The sequence below is a fragment of the Lynx canadensis genome, chromosome A2 (genome assembly GCF_007474595.2).
Source record: "Lynx canadensis isolate LIC74 chromosome A2, mLynCan4.pri.v2, whole genome shotgun sequence".
Taxonomy (NCBI): Eukaryota; Metazoa; Chordata; class Mammalia; order Carnivora; family Felidae; genus Lynx; species Lynx canadensis.
The window spans coordinates 69,819,117-69,843,374 of NC_044304.2; the positions used below are offsets into that span (position 1 = coordinate 69,819,117).

Here is a 24,258-nt window from a genome sequence, read left to right on the forward strand (position 1 = left end):
CGCATGCGCGCACATCGTTGTGTGGCTGGGGGGGGGCGCGCGCTCCCGCACACCTGCTTGGGCCCAGGATCCAAGCCGCCCCATCCCCCCCCCCCCCCCCCCCCCCCCCCCCCCCCCCCCCCCCCAGGGGACACAGCTCCTGGGCGCCAGGGTCTGCACCACCGCACCTCCCTGTGCCCACCAGATGCTCTGACCGACTGCCCGCCAGCCTGACAGCCGGGAGCCAGGCAGAGGGCTCCAGAGACCAGGCCAGTGGGACAGGGACTGGCAGGTGTCTCCTCCCAAGGTGGACACCTCCCTGTCACCCCTCAAGAGACCCAGGAACCTTTTGCAAAGCTGGTTTCCCAGGGAGGTGGCTGGACGTGAACCCAGTGATCCCTCTTGCATCCCAGGCCTCTGTGTTTCTTGGTCACTCTGCCTCACGTTCCCGCCAACCGTGGACATCAACAGCCGTGCACCCTCCTCGCTCGTGACCCGTGACCGCAAGGGCAGCCCTAAGGGACAGGGAGACACACTGGGCACACGAGACTCCTTCCACCTCCCTTCTCCTTGAAAGGCCGGTGCTTTTCAGCTCTGCATGCCCTTCCCATGGCCCTACCTGCCCTGCACCACCAGCGGTCCCACCCTCAAGTCCACCCTGCCACCGCTGACTGTGGCACGTCCTTCAACTCTGTGGAACCGCCTGTCCACCTCCACTACCTCCCAACCCCCGTGTTTTCTTCACAGTGTGCCTCAGATCCCAACTCCTCCGTGCCATTTTTCTTTTCTTGGGTTTCAATTGCTTTTCAACGTTTCTTTCTTTTGGTGAGAGAGAGAGAGAGAGGCCATCACCCATGCGATTGTGCAGCAAGCATCGACTGAACGTGCAAGGCGTACCAGAGCCTGCTCTGGACGGTGAAGTGTAAGTGAACACAGTTATATGGAATTCTTTCCATTTAACCGGCTAACTGGGCTGCAGTTTCAATATTCACACTATACTTGCAGTCATGTGGTTTATGAGCGTTTTCATACTTGAAAACAATCCATCTTAGGAGGCACTTCATTGACTTCTCAACACCAGTCGTTTACTTCCTACTGGCATAGATCTTAATGCAATTTGTTTAAACGTTTTTGAATGTTTATTTTTGAGATAGAGGGAGACAAAGCGTGAGTGGGGGAGGGGCAGAGAGAGAGGGAGACACAGAATCGGAAACAGCCTGTCAGCACAGAGCCCGATGCGGGGCTGGAACCCACGAACCGTGAAATCATGATCTGAGAAGGCGGCGGACATCAACCCACGGAGCCACCCTGGCGCCCCGATACTCTCATATATCTTAATACTATATGTCTGTAAGCTCACTAATTACAATTTTTATTGTTTTCCTAATTCTTGTATTTAAAAGTCAATGGTCCTTCACTTCTTAAAGATATTCAGGGATAGCGATACAAGGTCACATTCATCAATACGTAGACATCGCACACAAACACACACGTAGATGTTTACTCTTCTTCTTTCCTTCATACACTGTGTCCCAGAGGGAGAATATTTTCCTTCAGCTCAGGAATTACCTTCGTATGTTTTGTGGTGCATATGTAGGGATGCATTTTCTATGGTTTGTGGGACATAGGTTCTCACAGGTCACTACTTAAAAGTCCTTGCCTTTAAAGCAAGGAATGAGTGAAAAGGTGGATATTTTAGGCACTCTAGACCAGGCTGGTAACATGCTCCCATGTGCATTTCCTTGTTCTCTTTCCCCTTTATGGCCCCTTGTGTTGCTGGTTGTGCAAGTACCTGATATCCTCGGGAGGGAGACGGGTAAAATGGAGGAACTCTGGGTTCCTCAGTGATCACATGAAGGACTTTAGTCTCCAATCTAAACACACACCCAGCTCTGTCATGTGAGGATATCTATGGGGACATGCTTTTTGAAATGTGGCGCGTTCTCTGGGAATGCAGCATAACCTAATACACGTACGAAATGTTAACCCGCAAGATAACTTAGAGATCAGTCTACATCCATGAAAATTGGCTGTTTCAGTCAGTAGGGCATGAGACTCCTGATCTTGGAGTGTGATTTCACGCCCCAAATTACGACTAGAGTGGACTCAACCGATATACGATAAAGTAAGTATTGAAAAATGACCCAGGTAAATTAGGCTACAATGACTGAACTGCTAATTGGTGGGTGGGATCCCTTTACCTCCTCAGTCAGCCCCCGGGAATGAGCATCTGAGCATTCACATAGTGCCAGTGCTGGTAAGGCAGCCACATCTTCCCCCTGGGAGTTCAAGGACTAGCCAGGAAGATGGAAAGAACATGAAACAAAAATGGGAATGACATGAGCAAGGACTCCAGAGAAAAATTCAAGGCGCGACAATTGGGTCCTGAGCTCCACCAGGGGAGGTTCTGACAAGGCTGTGCTGAGGAAACGTTAATATTTCCTGCCGCAGTGCAAGAACGAGTCAGCCCTGCACAAGTCCGACGGTATGTAGCCTGGCAGAAGGCACAGTGCGGCGGACACTCGGAGGCAGGGGTCGTTGTTTCAGAGGGGACGTGTGAAAGGAGACCAGGGAGACCGGAAAGAGCTGCGGAGGACAGCAGAGAGGGAGGGTGAGGAGGGCCAGGGCCTGGGGCAGGAGGACGTTGTCACTACTCTGCTCTAGTGCCGTGGGACAATATTCCCCCACCCTTAGTGGCTTCCCCATAAACTTGCCACCTCACAGGCCCCGGGGACCAGGAATTCAGCAGGGCTCAGCTGAGGGCTCCTGCCAGAGCCTCTCAGGAGGTTGGGGATGCTGTCATCACTCAGACAGAACCTGCTTCACTCCACCCGAGCCCACTTCAGGGTGGTGGCAGGATTCAGTCCACATCGAGTGCCTTAGTTCTTCCCTGTCTGTTGTTGTCTCTCAGGGCTAGGCTGTGTGTACCTGTCCATGTCACGACTCAACACGGGGGTTGGTCCCCACTGTGAGGAGCTGAGAGACAACACAGAGAGTGACAGTGAACACGTGGCCGTGCCATGCACATTTTATCACCTAAACCTGTTTGGTCTGGGGTCACGGTGCCATCTTCTTTGCAACAGAAATCAAACACTACGTCCATACCACACTCCAGGAAGGAAATCCCACAAGGATGTGTTGACAGGATGTGGGCATCCCAGGGAGCCACTGAGGGGAGGAGAAAGTGAAGACCCTGCCAGGGTCAGTGCCTTGCCCAGAATCACAGACTGGTAGAAAGTCAGAACCAGGCACGACCCCAACTTCATGTCCTCAAAATGGGGTCCTGGATTTGACCCAGGATTTCGGAGGGGGTCTGGAAAAGGATGTGTTACTGTCACTGGGTGCAGACATGGAGGTGGCGTGGGGGTGAGGCTGAAGAGGAGCGTCACAGAAGACATCCCAGCACGTTCTTCCCTGAGGAGGACCCCCAGGCCAGGGCAACCCACTGAGTGCCACCCTGTCCCCATTGTATGTACCCAGTGGAAAGGCAGGGAATGGCTCGTGGCACACTACTGACAACGTCTACGTAAATGAGAGTTCTGTCCTACTAGGCCCCAACTCCAATCCCTTCAGTAGGGACTGTTTTAGAAAGTAGAGAACCTAAGCTCCTAAGAAATGTTTGGCCATCCTTCCCTAGGTGGGGATGTGACCTTCTGGGACCCCAGAAAACAAGCACTGGTAAACACACATACACACACACACTCACGCACGTACGCACACCTGGAAGGACCGTGGCTTGGGATCAGAGGAGCAGCAGAATCAGAGGAGGTGAGAAGTTGAAGTCAATGTGGTTGGATAAACTTCCAACAGGTGACACCGCTGCTCCAATTTCACAGGTACCATCCCACATATGCCTGAGGACATCCTGAGGACATGCTAGAATGATCTCCATTGGGCGGAAAAGACACGGACCATCCCTGAGAAGCACAGTCGCGAATCTGGGACCAGAAAGAGGTAAGAAAGAAGAGTTCTGTCTCAACCCAGATAGGTCTCACAGCTGGGACCCTGGCTGCCCCAGACCTTCCCAGGGGACTGTGGAGAGGGGTGCATTGGTGGAACTGTGTACCGATGTGCCATTTCATGGAGAATGGGGGTGGGCAGTCAGCAAAGAGAGGACTATTTGCAAAGGTGTTATCCCAGGAGGGGACTCAGGAGGTGGATCCTAGGCAGTGACATCACTTTGCTCACAATAGGCCCCAGGAAAGCTTGGAACTCCTGTAACCTGGCACCCACGTTCTAGGAAGGTCCCATACCAGGCTCACTTGCCTACAGACACAGAGACTTTAGGATGTCCTCTTGTTGTTTTCCCATGTACCGGGGCTCTGGATGCCAGAAACCCCAGTGCGCAGGATTACTCAGATGTTGGAGAGGTTTCCTTAACCCACGCTGGCGATGCCTCAGGATGTTTTCCAGGAGGTCACATAAGGTAACACAGAGCAGCCTAGAGCAGGCCAGGTCAGGTCAGGTCACAGCTCGGAGCCTTCCCTGGGCACCCCCATCCCCTCACGTTCAGTTTCGGGAAAGGGGGACAGGGGTCCGGTCCTCCCCGGGACCGGAGCAGGTTCGATGGCAGTGGACCACCTGGTGGAACCATCATGGCCATGCACATGTCATGCTGGGAAGGAGGGAAAAGGGATCTCTGAGGTGCCTCTAACCTGTAACAGGTTGAATCCAAGGCCCTCAAGCCACCTTGCTTCTCCTCCGTGGGGGAGGTGAGTGCACACTGTGGTGTCATATCTGGAATGAATTCATATGGGTCTGAGGACGAGCGAAAGCAAGCAGACACGGCTTTGAGGACTCCTGCCTGCCTGCCCGCCTGCCTGCCTGCTGGGCACTGTCTTTACAGAGCCACATGCCACAGATGGAGGAGAAGCTGAATGAGAGCCCCTGCTCTACTTCCCTGAAGGAAAGGAGGAAGCCCCATGCCATCAGCAGGAAGCCGCGCTGGCTCAGGGTGAGTGCAGGTACCAGGGAAACCCAACACCCAGGGCCCAGAAAACACACTGCTGCTCCCCTGGTAGCTCTCGGAGACTCCTGGTCCCAGATGAACCAGGAAGCCCAGCTGCTCCCCAAACATGCCAGCAGGGCCCCGCCCCTGCCCCGGCCAGACGCAACGTCACTCTCCACTTATTTGGAGGAAGATCAGAAAAGAGGCGTGAGACCATTTCACGTCCCATTCTGTCTAGAACATATTGGCATTGTTGTACACGGTTCCCCGACGAACGTTCCCAGGTGTCCCGGTTCGCCCGACCATCCTTCCCCACTTTCTCCACGTCTGACACACGTTCATGAGGAGCAGGGAGATTTTTTACCCAAAGGACATGGGCTCATTGCATTATGTCTAATGCTCTGCACTTTGGTGGCCAGGCAACACGCCCCTGGGGCCCCTCCAGATCAGGAGCAAGGGCCTTACCACCTAGACAACATTCTGGAAATGTGACCACTCACCTCACCCATTCAACCCTTCACAAATGTGGGATTGTGACAGGATTCCCTTCTCTTGCCATGTCACGGTGCTGCACTGAACATCCTCCATGTCCTATTATCCTGATCCAACCTCTGCCAGGTACTGTCCCTCTCTTCGGATCCCCAGAATGGACTGTGCTGTTAGAAATCACAGGCACACTGCTGTTCATGCGGGGAGGTGCCGTGCATACTCATCTAACAATCTGACCTGAGATTCTTTTTCCTTGATGGTTTTTTAAAAAAATATATATGAAATTTATTGCCAAATTGGTTTCCATACAACACCCAGTGCTCATCCCAACACGTGCCCTCCTCAGCACCCATCACCCACGCTCCCCTCCCTCCCACCCCCCATCACCTCTCAGTTTCTTCTCAGTTTTTAGGAGTCTCTTACGCTTTGGCTCTCTCCCACTCTAAGCTTTTTTTTTTTCTTCCCCTCCTCCATGTGTTCCTGTTAAGTTTCTCAGGATCCACAAAAGAGTGGACACATACGGTATCTGTCTTTCCTTGTATGGCTTATTTCACTTAGCATAAACACTCTCCAGTTCCATCCACGTTGCTACAAAGGGCCATATTTCATTCTTTCTCATTGCCACGTAGTACTCCATTGTGTATATAAGCCACAATTTCTTTATCCACTTATCAGTTGATGGACATTTAGGCTCTTTCCATAATTTGGCTATCGTTGAGAGTGCTGCTATAAACATTGGGGTACAAGTGCCCCTCTGCATCAGCACTCCTGTATCCCTTGGGTAAATTCCTAGCAGTGCTACTGCTGGGTCATAGGGTAGGTCTATTTTTAATTGTTTGGAACCTCCACACTGTTTTCCGGAGCGGCTGCAGCAGTTTGCATTCCCACCAACAGTGCAAGAGGGTTCCCGTTTCTCCACGTCCTCTCCAGCATCTATAGTCTCCTGATTTGTTCATTTTGGCCACTCTGACTGGCGTGACGTGATAGCTGAGTGTGGTTTTGATGTGTATTTCCCTGATGGGGAGCGACGTTGAGCATCTTTTCATGTGCCTGTTGGCCATCCGGATGTCTTCTTTAGACAAGTGTCTATTCATGTTTTCTGCCCACTTCTTCCGTGGATTGTTTGTTTCTCAGGTGTGGAGTCTGGTGAGCTCTTTATACATTTTGGATACTAGCCCTTTGTCCGATATGTCATTCGCAAATATCTTTTCCCAATCCATTGGTTGCCTTTGAGTTTTGTTGGTTGTTTCCTTTGCTGTGCAGAACCTTTTTATCTTCTTGAGGTCCCAATAGTTCATTCTTGCTTTTAATTCCCTCGCCTATGGGGATGTCGGATCAGAGATCCTAACGTGTTCAGCCATTTCCCACCTCAAATTCTCGTGTGAATGCCAACATCCTTCTTCAGACTCTGGGCACCCAGGTCTCACTCTTGCCACAGGTCACTGACGGCTTGGGGGTTTGGTCTGCATTCTGGACCCCAAGCCTCCTGATGTCCATGGTGCTGTGTCTGACTCTGTGTCCCTCCTGTGTTCTACCTCAGGGTACGAATATCTCACCCATGAATGAGAATGAGAACTGTGTGGAGTGGACCATCGAAGGAGGCTGGATGCTACTAGAACAGCGAGTGGAGCACCTAGTACCTGCTTTCCTGGGTAGAGACCCCTCCTACCTCTTCACATTCTTGAGCACGTACAGGGCTTTTGCTACCACCCAGCAGGTCCTGGACACACTGTTCATGAGGTGAGCACCCTGCCCTTCACAGCCCAGTGTGATTCAGCCCCTGAAAGCTCTGAGTCTCAGGAAAGTCACCAAACGTCCTGGCGTCTCACTTTGTTCCTCTGATCCGGGTGGAAACACTCCAGCTCCTCAGTGGGGGCACTGCAGGGAAAGTCACCCTGGCCTGTGGAAAGCTCTGCGGGCAGGGCTGCGTCTCTGCTGGATCATCTTTGTCCTCTTGCCCATGATCAACTTTCTGCCTCATCCCTCACTGTCGCCAGGTGTTGAGTTGGGCTGTTTTCCCATTGGAAAAGGAGATTGGAGGCTCTATCTGTGTGTCGTGTCTGAGTCCTGGCTCAAACCAGTCAAGGATGCCCAGGATGAGCAGGACGCCCAGACCCACACCAATATGCGTGATGGAGCTGACTGGGGCCCTATCATTCTTCAAACACGCAGGAAGCCCCACTAGGTGCAGGCACTTCTGTAGGAGCTGACTGGGATCCAATGCGCAGAGCGGACAGTACCCTCCCCTCCAGAGCTCCATTCTAGTCAGCAGTCAGTGACTCTGGATAGGACAAGAGGTAGCATCCACAGGACAGCTCATATGATGTCCTTCTGGCCTCCTCCAGATACCGATGCTTCCATCCGGAGGCTGAGGAGGATGGCGGACCCCGGGAGCAGGAGAAACTGTGAGTAGGCTGAGCTCAGGCTGGAGGGCCTTCCTTCTCCAAGAGGGCAGTGCTGAGACTGTGCGTGGGAGGGGCTGCAGGACCCAGCATCCCACACGTCTGAGAGTCCTGTGAGAGGGCAAAGTTCTGAGGGCTTCTCCCTGGAAGCAAGGAAAGGGGTCCTGTCCTGTCTGGTAGAGGTAGGGCTGAGGGCACAAGGAGGCAGCAGGGGGCACCAGAGGACCACGTCAGCCCCTTAGAGAGTCCAACCCCATCCCTTCCCACTCACAACCTTGCTTCCACCCCCATCAGGGGACCCAGAATAACCGTTTTGGGGAGCACCAGGCTCACCACCTTGGGGAACATCCACAGTGTGTGCTTAGCAAGGGTACAGGAGACACAGTGAGGGCTCAAGGAGCACATATCACCCACACGGTGGGAGAACGATGTCAGCGGGAGGACACCCACATGGGCACTGAGTGCATGAGGCAGCACAGAGGCACAGGTCGTCACGTTGAAGGCATCAGGAGGGTCCCAGCAAGCCCAGGTAAGAAACAGAGTCCCCTTGTCCCATATTGTGCAGATTTTCATGGAGCGCTAGGGTATGCAGTGAAGGCACTGACTCATCCCGACACCACCCCTCCACTCACGCACGGACTTGAATTCCGGTGGGAGGTAGGCAGCAGGACACAGCGAGGAGTCTGGCTGGCTTCCCAAAGAAGGACAGAGACGACCACATCATTGGATAAGGTGTTCCCATCAAACAGAATCTTGACGATCTCTTCAGTGACCAGGTCTCTCGTAGGCGGGACTGCCAAATCACAGGTGGACAACATATTTGACCGCCCTCTGGACGTCAAGTAGCAGGAGGCACAGAGGCCAGGTCCCACAGGCCTGTCCTGAGACATCAGTGGGGGGAACACCCCATGGTGATTGTTCTGGCTACTTTTGTATCCCCAGGGCCATCTCCTCCATCTTGGGCACCTGGCTGGATCACTACCCCGAGGACTTTTTCCAGCCTCCAGATTTCACCAGCTTGAAGTTGCTGCAGGCATATGTAGGGGTCCACATGCCGGGCTCCGAGCTGCAGCGCCGCGCCCGCCTTCTCTACTCATGGCAGAAACACCGTGAGCCCAATGAGCCAGAGTCTCTGGGCGAGGAGGACTCTGGGTGGGAGATGTGGGCGTGTGGAGGGGACGGGGTATGCCACAGAGAACATGTTTCCTGAGACTGCAGGTGGGCCAGGCATAGGGACTAGTCTCAGATCACTGCTCCATTAGCCTCTCCTCTGGGAGATTTCCTCCTGGTGGGTTCTTTGACTCAGATGACCATGTCTGCGGGAGAGGTTTCCTGCCATGGAATGGCAATCACGGTGATGACACTTTCTATTCTTGAAGCCATGGCACCAGCTCCAGAGCCACGTTCAGACGTCCCTCAGGAGCGAGCCCCCGCTATCTCTGTGGTACCCACTGCAGCCTCGCAGCCCAGGCTGCCTGAAGCCACCAGTTCTCCTGGAGCTCGGTGCGTACGACAATCGGAGACCCTCACTGCAGCGTCCCCACCGGGGCAGGAGGTACTCCCAGCTCTGGCTGACAGTCAGGAGCTGGAAGAGCCACCTGCCCCTTTGGTGGACCCAGAGCATGAGCAGCCCCCAGCCCCAGCCGGCGGGGTCACGGAAGGGCTGCAGCAACCACCTCCTGCAGCTGAGCAACCAGCCTCAGCTCCCCAACAGCGGCTCACGTCCGCTGCAGCCCCAAAGGATGAATTCCCTGACCTTGTCATTGCGTTCTTTGTCATTTCTGTAGTTGTTATAGAGGTATTTACTTATATATTAGTGTTTTATAAATAAAAGATAAACAAAGTTCCAAACAATTTACTCTGATCCTTTGAAATTACAACTTCAAGTGTCAGTACGTACTTTCGCAGGATTTTACACCCGTGACCACTATGTACTCCTAGAACGTTTCCATCACAGAGACACGTGGACTACTAATCACCCACGGCTCATTCCCTCACCCCAGTCTCTGCAACCAGCGATCTCGGTTTCTGCTGCTTTCGCTCCTCTGGGATTTCCATGTGTGTGCAAACACACAACATGGCCTCTTGTGTCTGGCTACATGACAGGAGACTGATTAATAATTGCTTAAATATTCAATGGCACTAATATTTTTTATGACAGAGGAACAGTCCTCAAAGAACAAAGATTAGGTGAAGCCCCCACTTGAAATATCTTCATTATCTGGCATGGGGACCCTCTCAGGTTTGACACAAGAGCAGAAGCCAGAAGAGAAATGTCTGGACCAGAGCGAATACCTTGAAAATCTTTCATTGTCCTGGACTGGCCATGGTGATATTGGTCTAACGTGCATATTATAAAAACACCCAAATGAAACCGTCAATATTCCATTTATGCCAATCCATTAGGCAATAAAGTATAAAGTTCTGAAAGGTTTCCTACAGGTGACACGTATTCAGTAAAATGAAGTATTAATAATGAGGACAGGCACCAAGGTGGCTCAATGGGCAAGTTTCCGAGTCGAATTTGCCTCGGGTCATGATCTCACGGTACTTGGGATCAAGTCCCAAATCAGGCTCTACAATGACAGCTTGAAGCCCTGGTCAGGATTCTTCTTCTCGCTCTCTCCAAATAAATAAATAAATAGGAAACAACAAGTACATACGCAAAAAAAAAAAAAAAATGTATATTTTTTTAAGAAATATTGGCCCAGAAAACACAGTGTCATCTTCACAGTCCTTTGGCTTTGAGTGCAGCAGGTGTCTGTGTTTGTGTTCATGAGTGGTGTGACAGGTTGGGCATCCCTCCAGGACTATGGTCTTGTACTATGGGATGTCCCCACAGTGGACAGGCACAGTCCTGTCCCCTTCTGCATTCTCAGGGGCCACACATCATCCTTTACTCTGCGTCTCCAGAAGCTGAATGACTGGGCCGATTCCAATATTTTGACTCTCATCATTGTACAGAAAGGTACATGTGTAACGAAACTCTCCATTTCTGTAGGCGTGTACACCTAGGATAACTTTGGGGACCATAATTTACAGGCATTTTTCGGGCGCTGCCTCCAGGTTCCAATATCTACAGACTCTTGATTCTGTTGGGGTCTTATGTGAAAAGCAGGGACCCCTGGACTGAGTGGATCCCTGAAGAATCAGGAGGACAAGCCAGCACTGAGGCCATCAGGGTACCTAGGAGTGACCCATGGGGCAGGGAAGAAACCACACTCCCTCATTCTGACCTCCTGCACAGCATCCCTGCCCATGTCCTGGAACACACCCATCCAGGCCCCATCCCATGACAAACCCCAACTGCCTGTGCACCTCCTGTTCCATAGCTCTGCTTCTCAGTAGAGCAGCCAGTCCCTGCTTTCAGGCCAGTGGAGGATACAGGCTGGGCCACTGCTGTCTGCTTGCTGGCTCTCCTCCCAGGCTGGGTCGCTGACTCTCAGGAAAGCACCTTAAGTGCAGCTCAGGTCAATGACTTAAAGACCATGACCTGAATGTGTTCATCCTGATGACTGAGTGGCAACAGCAAGAACCACTTGGACCTCGGCAAGCCAGAGAGTCCTTTACACAGCACATCAGGAGCTCAAGGAGACTGCAGGATGGAGACTCAGTCAAGGCTTTTGATAGCGAGTCAAGCCCCTCCACCCTTCAGGCTCCTCCAGCAGTGATGCCCGGCACCTGCCAGCCCCATCTTTGGGGAGCAGTGTCCCTGTCATGAGCAGCCACACAGCACCCTCTGGTGACCGACCACAAGGCACACAGGAATACTGCAGGGCTCCCTGATCTCCCAGCAAAGAAAGTGCCATTCCAACTGACACATCCTCAGAGGATTCCAGACAGATCAGATACAACTGTGTAAAATCCAATGTTTTTGAGGTGCCTTTCAGGATGTCTATGAAAAACATAGGTCTCTTCCCAAATGCAGTATCCTGAGATGAATTCACTGAGTGGTGGAGTCAGGCACTGGGTTCCAGGACAGAAAAGAGAGACAAGGGGCTACCTCCCAAATGCACAGGGCACATTTTGGGAATGTGTTGGGAAGCATATATCAATGCCACAGCTCTCTGGTTCTGGTTTAAACAAAACATATATACAAACAAACCTTGTTTATGGACTTGTTGGTTTAAAGAAAACATATATCCAAACAAACCTTGTTTATGGACCTGTGGGATTACATCAACCACAAAACATTTCAGAAAACTTGCATACTCTCACTCCATATATCTTCTTACTCTCATCTAAATTCGATCACATCATCCTATGTTCCCAGGTACTTTTTCACTTATTGGGAGTGCATGATATGCTCTAGAGAGACTGCAGGAACTCCACAACCTTACTGATAGACCTAATAAATGAATTCAGTCGTGTTAAGATATCTATGTCGTTCTACATAACATCCTTCAATTCTATACATGAATAATAAATATCAGAGAGAGAAATTAAGAAAATAATTTAAAATCACTGCAAGAGAAGAAAAAACTTAAGAGTAAATTTAGCCTACAAACACCGGGTGGCACAGTCAGTGAAGCATCTGACTTTGGCTAAGGTCGTGATCTCATGATGTTGTTTTGAGCCCTGTGTGGGGCTCTGTGCTGACAACTCAGAGTCTGGAGCCTACTTTAGATTCTGTGTCTCCTTTCCCTCAGTTCTTCCCCACTCATATGCGCTCTCTCTGTCTCTCTCTCTTTCTCTGTCTCTCTCTCTCTGTTTGTGTGTGTGTGTGTCTTGTGTGTGTGGATGTGTGTGTTTCCATGTATCTCTCTCTGTCAAGAAAAAGATAGAAAACTTCAAAAAGAATACAATCACTTTAACCATGAAGGAGAAAGACCTTTTTCCTGAAAAGAAGAAATCAGTGGAGAAAGAATTTGAAAAGACAGAAATAAGCAGAAAGACATTCTATGCTAGTGGATCCCAAGAATTAAGATCATCAAAATGTCCACACTACTTAAAGCCATCTACACATTCCCTAGGTGCAATCCCTATCAACGCTTAAGCACGTTCCCAAAAATAGAATAATGCTTCAAGGTGGACAGAACCACAAAAGGCTCTGAATACCAAAGTCATTGTGAGAAGGAAGAAAACAGCTGGAAGCATCATGCTTTCTGATTTGAAACTAGATCTCAAAGCTACAATAACCCAAGCAGTACAGTATTGGGGTAAAAGCAGAGACAGAGGTCACTGGACCAGAACTGAAGGCCCAGGAAGTAACCCATACATATGTCACCAATTATTTCACAACCAAAGAACCAAGAGTATAACCTGAAGGAAAGGCAGTCTCCTCAACAGGTGGTGTCAGAATCACTGGGCACAGAAAAACAACAGGCGCGGAAAAACAACTTGACACCTATTTAACCCCACACACAAAAATGAAGTTAAAATGTATTACAGACTTGAGACCTGAAACCAGAAAGTCCTGGATAAGACCTTGGACAGGAGGTGTGGGAAATCGCACAACGATGTCCTGAGTTGGGAGGTTATAGGGAACGCTTTGCAGAGCAGATCACTGCTCTCTGGCCTTCCTGCAAAGAGCCAGCAGCAGCTCACTTACCTAGTTGGTGTGTATCTGGGGGGGCAGGCGAGACTTGGCTGATCTAGTGCGTGTGTATCTAGGGGTTGGGTTCTGCATGGGCTCACCAAGTTCTTGGATCGTGTTGTCCCATGGAATATTTTATCCTGTCTAGATGTGGTTTGCACAATATCTTCAATACATTCTTTCCAGCATGTGGCCCGCTGACGTGTTGTACATCGTTTGTAGGCTTAATGAATGTGGGAGCCTGAGAGCAGCTCGCGGAGACATCCCTTAAACTCCCTCTCACCTCTCTTGACTTGCGTGGAGTCTGAAGCAATCCTTTCTGCTGTCCTTGGCTTTGCTGGACAAAGCCAATGCCAAACCCACGAGAATGTTTGGAACTCAGTCTTGACTTGAGTTTTGGGATTTGACACCAGAAGACAAAGCTACAAAGGAAAACTAAAGAAGTGGGACTACATGAAACTAAAAAAACAAGTTCTGAACAGCAACAATATCTTTCACAGAATGGGAAGCCAACATAGTGAATGGGAGAAAATACTTGCAAACTACATACATGGTCAAGGGTTAAAACACAAAAGATATATCAAGATCTCCTACAGCGCCACAATGCAAAAGCAAAGAGCCAATGACGGACCTGGCAGAGTCCTGAAGAGGCATTCTTCCAATGAAGACATACAGATGGCCACCATATACATGAAGAGAAGTTCCATGTCACTCCACATTAGGGAAATGAAAGTCCAAAGCCAAAGAGATATCACCTGAAACCTGTCTGAACGGTCTTATCAAAAAGACAAGAAAACACAAGCGTCGGGTACGATGTGGAAGAAAGCGAATCATCATTGGGCCCTGTCGGTGGCATTGGAACTTGGTGCAGAGGCAGTCGCAAACAATGTAAGGTTTCCTCACACAATTCAGAGGAGAACATCCATATCATCCAGCAACTTCCCTCAATTACCCCCCTAGGTACTACTCAGAACACATGAAATCACTAACTCCCATAAATGACTCCATACCTATTATCATGCCACAGTGTTTATAATAGCCTGGAGGACATTATGCCTAGTGATAGAACTCACACAGAGAAAAACACATATAAATGCTCGCACATATATGGGAAATCTGAAACACAAACTAAGAAAACAAAAAACAAAAATCCTCAAAACAGAATGAAACAAGCCCAGCAATACATAAAGATGATTGCAAAGGTGGGGGGCGGCAGGAAGCAGGCAATAGGGTAAAGGTGAAAAGACATCACCGAATAAAAAAAGACCATGTCAACAGGGAAAGGGAGAGTAAAGGTGACTCAATATCTCAAATTCTACTTTCTTCTTTTTCAGAGACCTTAGTTCAGTCCATTCCATTCACTAGACCTACTAGAATAATAAGGAATTATCAGGACTTGACAGTTTTTGCATGATGAGTTCTTCTATTTTTTTTTTAATTTTTTTTTCAACGTTTATTTATTTTGGGACAAAGAGAGACAGAGCATGAACGGGGGAGGGGCAGAGAGAGAGGGAGACACAGAATCAGAAACAGGCTCCGAGCCATCAGCCCAGAGCCTGACGCGGGGCTCGAACTCACGGAGTGCGAGATCGGGACCTGGCTGAAGTCGGACGCTTAACCGACTGCGCCACCCAGGCGCCCCTTGCATGATGAGTTGTTTACTTAGGATTTCGTATCCAAAAGAACACAGTGCTTAGATTGCTAGGTAACTTAGATTTTCCATTAATTTTAAGGTTTCTTGAAGTACCATGATGTCACAAAAAACTCCTTAGATCTAAGTGGACACTTTCATTACTCTAAACGTATGTACATACCACTAAAATAGTACAATAAAGGTAAGGTGCATTGTCCATCGCACAACAGTGATTGTTTTACTCCCTGTTGTAGTGAGCTTTGGTGACGAAAAGGTTTGGGGTATCGAGCTCCTTATCAAATTCCATGCCATGGATTATGCAGAATATAGTAATCATGGCAATCAAGAAAATAATGATCTTCAAGATAATCATAATCTTCTGAATTGCTGACAGAGATAACTCACCCCCCGGGACCAAACAGACGCTTAGGAGCCTGAGCTGCTCCAAGTGGCCTACACCACACCATCTTACGGAAAACATAAAGCACCAGTCAGCTCGAGATGGAAGTGTGGGAAAGCCTCTGCTCTTAGGCCTTTGCTTTCAGTGAGGTCAAGGGGCTGCCTTCAGGATGTTTTCAGCCTTTGAGACACGATTGGAACTCTCTAGTGAAATGAGATATTCCCACGCAACAAAACGCATTCCTTGCAAAGAACTGGGTCCCTGACGCGGTCCGGACTCCACACGGGCCACAGCACCACACGCACGCACACACACTCCCCCCAACAACCGGGGAGAGGTACAGCCCATGCAATGAAAGACCGTCTGCCCAAGACCTCATTTCCAAAGGAGGCTGAGAGACGAGCACTGCCTGCTCCGGTACACACGCACCGGTTTCTAGGGACCCGGTGGGCTCCGAGTCACTTCTCCCTCGTGCTGCCTGGTGAGTCCCGGAGGAGATGTGATTGCCAAGGACTGAAACTCTTGAAACACGGAACGAATGCAAGACAGGAGGCGCTCCACGGAAACGGGAAGCACCACGCCCCACGGATAGGAAGAACGTAACCCACAAGTCTGCCTTTGACGAGGAGCTTTTCCATCCACCTTCCTCGCCAGAGTGCGAAGAAGACGTTCCCACCCAACATGTCCCAAAGAGATGACTTTGGACTCCATCCACAACACCCAGTTCTCCTCAGCACACATCTCCAAGTAGGAAAGAGTCTGGACCACCCTCTAAAACACAGAAGCGCCACTTATTCCTGGCTCCCTGGCTCCGAGTTCATTGATGGAATGCACAGTGCCTTCAGAAACGAAGAGCTCAACAGGGACTTGCACTTGCCCTAATCCAGACTCCTACCCCCTAGTCCCATTGACTCCCACGATACAGGACCCCCTTTCGCCACAAGCGGGGTGAGATCTCCCCCTCCCCGTCAGAGGGTGCAACTCTGCCACCAGGGGCGGGGCGGGGCGGGGCGGGGCGGGGCGCGGCGGGGCTGGGCAGGGCAGGAGAGCAGGTGTGGAGGGGGGAGGCAGGAGGCCTGTGTTCACCTGCTGCTTCCACTCTCCATCCCTTCAACACCGTCCCCTGCTGGCCTCCAGCAACTCAGGCCCACCACCCTGACTCTCCCTGGAATGTTTCTCTGGACTCTCACGTCCCTTGTACTTCATTTTCACAGGCAGGAATGATTCCTCCTGCTCAAGGCTGCGACTTGCCTGGCCCTGCCTTGACACTTTCCCACAACCGCAGGCCCACGCTTTCCTTCCTTCGATCGTTCCTTCGTTCCTTTCTTCGTTCCCACCTCCACCCACCAACCACCAACCCAGTCAGACCTCCATGGGCACTCAGGGCGCCCCCCCTCTCGACCTGAGCCACTCCCCACCGCCTGAGCCTAACCCCTTACTCGATCTGGGGCCCTCCTCCTCCAGGGAACCAGGGTCCAACCCAGAAAGCCCACTCCTGAGGCCTCCAGACCACAGCCGCAAAGGAGCCCAAGAAGAAGCCCGGAGCGCCGGGGGGGGGGGGGTGCTCATGGAAGTGGAAGACAGAGAGGGGCAGGGGGGAAGGCCACGTGCGACCTTGTCGCTAGGGTCCCTACCTTGGCAGCACCGCGACTGAGGCAGGTCCTGGAGGGAGGCTGTGGGTCTCAGCTGCTCCACCTTTAGGCTTCTCCCAGATGGTCTTTCGGGGGCGCCGGGGTGGGGGCATCGCATCGCGCTCTGCCCCTGCCAGTGCTGGCACTCCACCAGCGCGGCCAAAGACCGAGGCGCCCGGGAAGCGCGTCCCGCGCCCCGGCCTCTGGCTCCAGGAGCAGCGGGAGCAGCGGGGCCGCCACCCTCCGAGGCTGGAGGCTCCTGGCCCCCAGTCTTCTCCACGCGGGGCTCCGCCCGTGCCCCCGCGAGCGCTCCCGCCTGCACTACCGCTACCCCTACCGCCAATGCCGTGGCTACCGCGTCGCAGGCGCCAGGCAGCAGCATGTCCCCGGTCGGGGGCTGAGCCGGCCGTCGGTCCCTGGCTGGCCCAGACACTTGGGGGCTTGGGGCGGCAGGCGGGCTGGGAGCCAACTCACAGCACCGCTGCAGCCTCAGCTGTGTCCCTCACCGGGTTCCGACCCTGGCCTTCTTGCCTGCTGGCATCCGTGCATGGGCTCCTGCACATGTGCTTGGGTCTGGGATACAAGCCCCGCCTCGGACCTCCCCCGCAGGGGACACTGATCAGGGCGCCAGTGTCTGCAAAACCACATTCAGCAGGAAGCTGAAACAAGCAACGTGGGGGAGCGGGAACATGTTTTTCTCTGATATGTTTCAAGAAACACTGCCTGAGGGATCCAGAGGCCCTGGTGGTTCCAGGCCAATTTCAACAGTAAATCATTTTAAAGGCAAAAGTAATCAACAGTAGTATAATTCCTGTGTATGACTACCTTAAAATGCACCTTAGATGTTCCACACACCCCTGCATCCAGGAAGGAAAAGGGCAGAATGTTGATGGTAAGGGATGAGAGAGACTGGTTTCAGCGTGAGGAAGTGGACTTGGACCCACTTCAAGGTACTCCACCCTAGGACTTCTTTCCCAAGAGGGAGGTGAACACAGGTGTTGTTTTGTCCAGAACTGAGCGAAAGAGATTATCAGGAAGTGCGGCTGTGAATAAGGGATTCAAATGTGGGACAGGTTTGTGGGGACAGAGGAATTCAAAGTGTGGGCTTATAGGCAGGCTCCATTCACACATGGGAACAGGTATAATACAAGCAATTCTCCGCTTTTCATGTTTGTGGGCCTCGTTGTGAGATTCCCAGGGAAGGTATACTTTAACAGCGATCAAGGTCAAAATAACCCTGCAAAACCTCAAAGCATGGGCTCTATTACTCCCGTGAGGACATACTGTACATCTGATAGGTTTTAAAAATGACAAAAAAGGTTCATTCCAATCATAAAAATAAGAGAAAGAAAAAAATTCCCTGTTCCCATATGATTAAATTCATATAGCCTTCCATATACTAAAATCTTAAGGTTAAGTCTGTAACTTTCTGCAATGTCTTTCTTCATGAGTATTCCTTACCCTTTACACATATGTATGCATATTTATATACCCTTCCACCAGGTGATCCTTCAGTGGAGCACAGGTCTTTTGTGAAAATTGTGTATCCCGAGCAGCTCTTCTAACTGGAGCTCAGATAAAACCCATTTTCTTTTCATTGTTTTCCCCAATTTGTTCATTTAGTGTCGACATTTCTTGGCATAGTGGGCAGGATATCACAGAAACTTGCCTGAGAACACCTGGAGGTCTTTGGGAACTCAGTGCTTGGTACCAGCACAGGCTCTTTGTGCCCCCTCTGACTTCTCACCATCTGAAAGTGTATCCATGAGTTCTGCTGACGTCTGGAACTCCCCAGTTTCCCTTGGTGGGCTTGACTTCTATTCCAGGTGTTAAGTGTTACTGTTAATGTTCTCTAGGTGGGAATACCATAGAGGTGTTGGCCTGGATGGGTTGGTTGTTTGAATTTGACTTCATAGTGATTGCAATTTTCTGGCTAGAATTATGAGAGACTAAGGCATTCCTCTCCAATAAAAGAGGAGGACTTGTTCCTTCCAGCTGAATGTCACCTTTTGCTGGCTGCAAGCCTAGTGCAAATGTCTGAGGATATTCCTTGAGATGTGTATCAGTCCTAGAGGAACTTCCTATTCCATACTGTAATTAGTGATTGGCTCATCCAGAGACGCACACGTCCGGAGTGATCTTCCAGCGCTCTGAGCCCCCTCGACGGTTTGAGCCCTCTCTGGGAGAACCTGACACCCATGAGAGTCTATTGTGGCCATTTGTAAGAGACACTCACAGGCAGCACCCTCCCAACCCACTATACTTACCATTTTTGATTTTGCTCAAGCTTTATTCTAAAACTGAAACTAAATGAATGGGGAATTGTGCTTTCAAAGCCAAACGGCTTCTGCAAAAGCAACCACCACCCACAGGAATTCCACAGGATATAGATACAATGTATATGGAACCTCTCTTTGGAGAGGAACTTACTTAACTGGGAAAACTAACCAAGAATAACTTGGGTCACAGATGACTCAGACGTGCTCCTGTTGACATGTCGAAATGAGTTTTCTTCTACACAGAGTTAAGAGAAACCCAGCTCTAACACTAAGCAACCAGAGACTAGGAAGCCATGTAGTCCTGTCAGTGAAACCCCTGACTTCTTGAGAGGAGCCGATGCTCACAGAAGCAGACTGGGCTTCGCTTGCTGTGCTGGTGGCTGCAGCATTTGGCATCTTTGGACAAAACTGGTCGTATTCTAGTCGGAAACTGGAAAATAGCTAATTCATACGTCCCTAAATTGACATGCTATCTTGCCATTTGATTTGCTTTAATAACGGGGAGATCATTGGAAGTTGGATCTTTAATGTTCACTCCACAAATATCAGTGAAACAAAGGCTAGATTTTGTTTGCATCTGGATTGTGTGTATGTGCCCGTATGTGTTACAAGTGTGACCGATATTTTTTCTACCTCTGGATAGTATTCCAAAAAATAATTTATAGATGAGCTCTACTTAATTGGCTTAAAATCAAGCACTTGTGGAGGAAGACTGTGCTTTCTAAAACTCAGAAAAATAAAAACTAAACAAAGTGTTTTTCAAGTTCACCCGATCTGGGATGAAATCACCTACATTCAGGCTTTGTTGTGACTCCATCATAAAGATGCCTGGTGGGGAGGATCCCAATTTATGGTCCAGAAAGATAAGGATGGGTGAAAATCTACGACACCGGACACCCTTGCCAATCGTCAGAATAATGAGAAAAAGAAGAAGGAAGGCAGGCCGACACTGGAAATACTCCATCCACCTCCTCAAGCACGAGCGCCAGCTGTCCAACCCATTTCCTCCTCCTCTGCCTCCACCAGAGGGCTCAAAACCAAGTAGAGAAAACGACATGTTTTGCAGGAGGAAGAGACAGGAGTCGGTGACAGCGGAATGTTAGTCCAAACTTTGAACCTGCTTCTGGCCTTGCTGGTGGCATCCCTACCAGCACACCTCTGCCCCCGCCTTCCCCTCTTCTAGTTCCTGCACGACCAGCAAGGCTTCCACTGTCACAGTGGACTCCATCCTCCGCATTTCTGCCACTATCAGATCTTGCTTCTCCTCCCCTCACTGTTGAGGAGCAAAAGTACCCCAGGCTGTCGGGTCGCAGCCTTATGAGCTTCAGAGTGGAGCATCTACCAAAGCAACATGAAAAGGCTCCAGGCCTGCTTTGGGGTTAAATTGCCCACTTGAGATTTCCCCATGGGAGCCCCAGGTAAAATTGCCAGTGTGGAACAAAGTGATTAACCTTCAGGGGGTGCAGGTGCCACATATTCCATACTAAACATTGTTCTTTCAAGGAAGAGAGATACGTCTTCCTGAGTTACCAGGGTCAAACGTGATATAGATAATCCACTTTTATTCTACCTGAATTTAGTAGTTAAATTCATGTTGTAATTATTGCTCTCTGTCAGCAAGGATTCCTGAAACTGCTGACTGATTTTGCCTATTTTGTTAAGTATTCGCTGGTTTCATAATGTTTTGTAAATTGAGTTAAAGTCACTAGATGTCTAAGTCTTTTCCAAAGAAGCTAAAACGCTAAACCATTCATTGCTAAACAGAGGTTTATCATTTGTTGGCTTCTTATTATAGAGATGTAAAGGTAAATATGGGTGTATTGGAAACATGTTTCATTCATTACGAAAGAGTTGTACTATGAAAGAACATGTTCTAAAAATTACAAAATATTCATGAATTTGCTAACCTAAAGAATTCTCCTGTGGTAATGCACAACTGGTTACTACTCAGTTTTCATCAGATAAATGGAATCGAAACTACTGAATATTGTAAGGAACAATCTTTTCTTTTTTCTTTTTGTTTATTTATTTTTGAGAGAGAGCGAGAGCAAGCAGGAGTGGGGAAGAGAGAGAGAGAGAGAGAGAGAGAGAATCCCAAGCAGGCTCTGTACTGTCAGTGCAGAGCCTGACCTGGGGCCTGAACTCACAAATCATGAGGTCATGACCTGAGCCAAAACCAAGCGTTGGATGCTTATTGAACTGAGGCACCAGGGCACCCTGAAGGAAAGAATCTTGTATGTAAGAAATTAGGAGACATGCATAAAAGGAATGAGAAGTGAGAATACATTTTTCTGGAAAGAAAAGAATGTAATTTTGCCAGGAAACAAGACAGATTATTTGGAAAGGGAAAAACTTAGGACCAAATCTCGATGAAAGAGAAAGTTGCAGAAGCATGTGAAAGCAAATTTTCGAAAAAAATTACGTATGGACAGGACTGGCCGACCTGACTTCAAGCTATATTACACAGCTGTAGGTCATCAAGATAGGATGGTCCTGGCATAAAAACAGGCACATAGATCAGTGGAACAGAACACAAAACCCAGAAATGGATCCACAACTCTATGGTCTTCTAATCTTCAACAAAGCAGGGAAGAATGGCCAATGGGAAAAGGACCGTCCCTTCAACAAATGGTGTTGGGAAAACTGGACAGCAACATGCAGAAGAAGGAAACTGGACTACTTCCTTACAGCGTACACAAAAAGAAATCCAGACTGGATGCCAGACCTAAATGTGAGACAGGAAACCATCAAAATCCTAGAGGAGAACACAGGCAGCAAAATCTTTGACTTTGGCCATAGCAACTTCTTACCACACACATCACCATAAGTAAGGGAAACAAAACCAAAGATGAACTATTGGGAATTCCTTGAGATAAAACATAAAACACCACCACCACCACCAAAACAACAACAACAGACAAAAACAAAACAAAAATTTCTGTGCAGTGAAGGAAACCATCAACAAAAGTAAAAGACAGCCTATGGAATGGGAGAAGATATTTGCAAATGGCATATCCAATAAAGGTTATTATCCAGAATACATAAAGAAGTTATACAACTCGATGCCCCCAAAACAAAGAATCCAGTTAACAAATGGGTAGAAGAGGCATGCTGGGTAGCACAGTTCTGTGTCCAACTCTTGATTTCAGCTCAGGGCATGATCTCATGGTTTTGTGGGATCGAGCCCCTCATCCGGTTCTGTGCCGACATCATGGAGCTTGCTTAAGATTCTCTCTTTCCCTCTTTCTCTGTCTCTCCTCTATGTGCACACACGCTCACACACACACACACACACGCACACACACGCACACACTCTCTCTGTCTGTCTCACAATAAATTAATAAATCTTTTACAAATGAAATAGGAAGAAGATATGAATAGACATTTTTGCAAAGAAGACAGCCAGATGACTCAAAGACACATGAAAAGATGCTCAACATCACTCATCATCAGGGAAATACCAATCAAAACCCTGATGAGTTCCCACCTCACCCTTGTCAGAATGGTTAACATTAACAACCCAAGACACAATAGGTGTTGGTGAGGATTCAGGGAAAGGGGAAGCGTCTTGTATTGATGGTGGGAATGCAATCTGGTGCAACCACTCTGGAAAACTGTATGGAGGTGCCTGAAAAAGTTGAAAATAGAACGACCCTATGATCCGGCAATTACACTCCTAGTTAGTTACCCAAGCAAGCAGCAGAGGCCCAGCCTGCATCCTCCCCTGTCCTGAAAGCAGAGAATGGCTGCTCTACTTAGAAGCGGAGCTATGGAACAGGAGGTGCACAAGGGTCTGGAGTGTGTCACGGGATGGGGCCTGGATGAGTGTGTTCCAGGACATGGGGCAGGGGTGCTGTGCAGGAGGTCAGAATGAGTGGGAGTGTGGGCTCTTCCCTGCCCCCTGGGTCACTCCCATGTACCCTGATGACCTCAGTTCTGGCTTGCCCTCTGAATTCCTCAGGTATCCACTCAGTCTCAGGGGTTGCTCCCTTCCCAAAGAAGGCCCTAACGTCATAAACAGTCTGTAGATATTGGAAACTGCAGGCTACACCTGAAAAATATGTACAAATTATGTCCCCAAAATTGTGCTAGGTGTGCCACTCTAAAGAAATAGAGATTAATGGTACACATGTACCCTTCGGTACAAGTATGAGACTCAAAATATTGGAATTGGCCCAATTATTCAACTTGTAGAGACACAGAGTAAATGATGATGTGTGGCCCCTGAGGATGCAGAAGGGGACAGAACTTGAGCCTGTCCATTATGGGGACATCAGGTACTAAAGAGCATACTCATGAAACCCTTCCTGCCCAACCTGTCACACAACTGATACACACACACATGCACACACGCACACACACACACAAACACACACAATTGCTGCACTCAAAGCGAAAGGACTGGATGGAGGGACCCCGTGTCTAATGGCAAATATTTCTTGACAGGGGTATATCATTTTCTTCATATGTATTTGTATTTATTTATTTATTTTTTCTAATTCTTAATTTTCAGAGAGAGAGAGAGAGAGAGAAAATCCTGAGGAGGGCTTCGTGCTCTCATTGTAGAGCCTGACTTGGGGCTTGATCCCATGAACCATGAGATCATGACCTGAGACAAAATCAAGTCAAAACACTCAACCAATTGTGCCACCTTGGCGCCTGTCCTTATTATTCAGATTTTTATTTCATTTAAGAAACAACATCCGTATAAAACACCTGTATCGGTAGTAAATGAGAAGATTTCTTATTTGAATTTGATGTTTGTTTAATATGCACCTTAGACTAATTTATTTTTTTTAATTTTTTTTATTAACGTTCTTATTTATTTTTGGGACAGAGAGAGACAGAGCATGAACGGGGGAGGGTCAGAGAGAGGGAGACACAGAATCTGAAACAGGCTCCAGGCTCTGAGCGGTCAGCACAGAGCCCGATGCGGGGCTCGAACCCATGGACTGCGAGAT

The 24,258-nt window shown here is 49.3% G+C and overlaps 1 protein-coding gene across 1 annotated transcript in view; it reads left to right on the forward strand.

The window, feature by feature from the left end:
- The window catches only part of LOC115501432 (ral guanine nucleotide dissociation stimulator-like), a 40,459-nt gene extending 19,882 nt beyond the window's left edge, over nucleotides 1-20,577 (forward strand). Inside the window, exons 3-7 of the mRNA XM_030296514.1 lie at nucleotides 7,762-7,821; nucleotides 8,761-8,927; nucleotides 9,198-9,616; nucleotides 17,100-17,266; nucleotides 20,481-20,577. Of these exons, the coding sequence (XP_030152374.1) occupies nucleotides 7,762-7,821; nucleotides 8,761-8,927; nucleotides 9,198-9,616; nucleotides 17,100-17,266; nucleotides 20,481-20,577 (910 nt within the window). The remainder of the gene's footprint in view (nucleotides 1-7,761; nucleotides 7,822-8,760; nucleotides 8,928-9,197; nucleotides 9,617-17,099; nucleotides 17,267-20,480) is intronic.
- The last annotated feature ends 3,681 nt before the right edge of the window (nucleotides 20,578-24,258 follow it).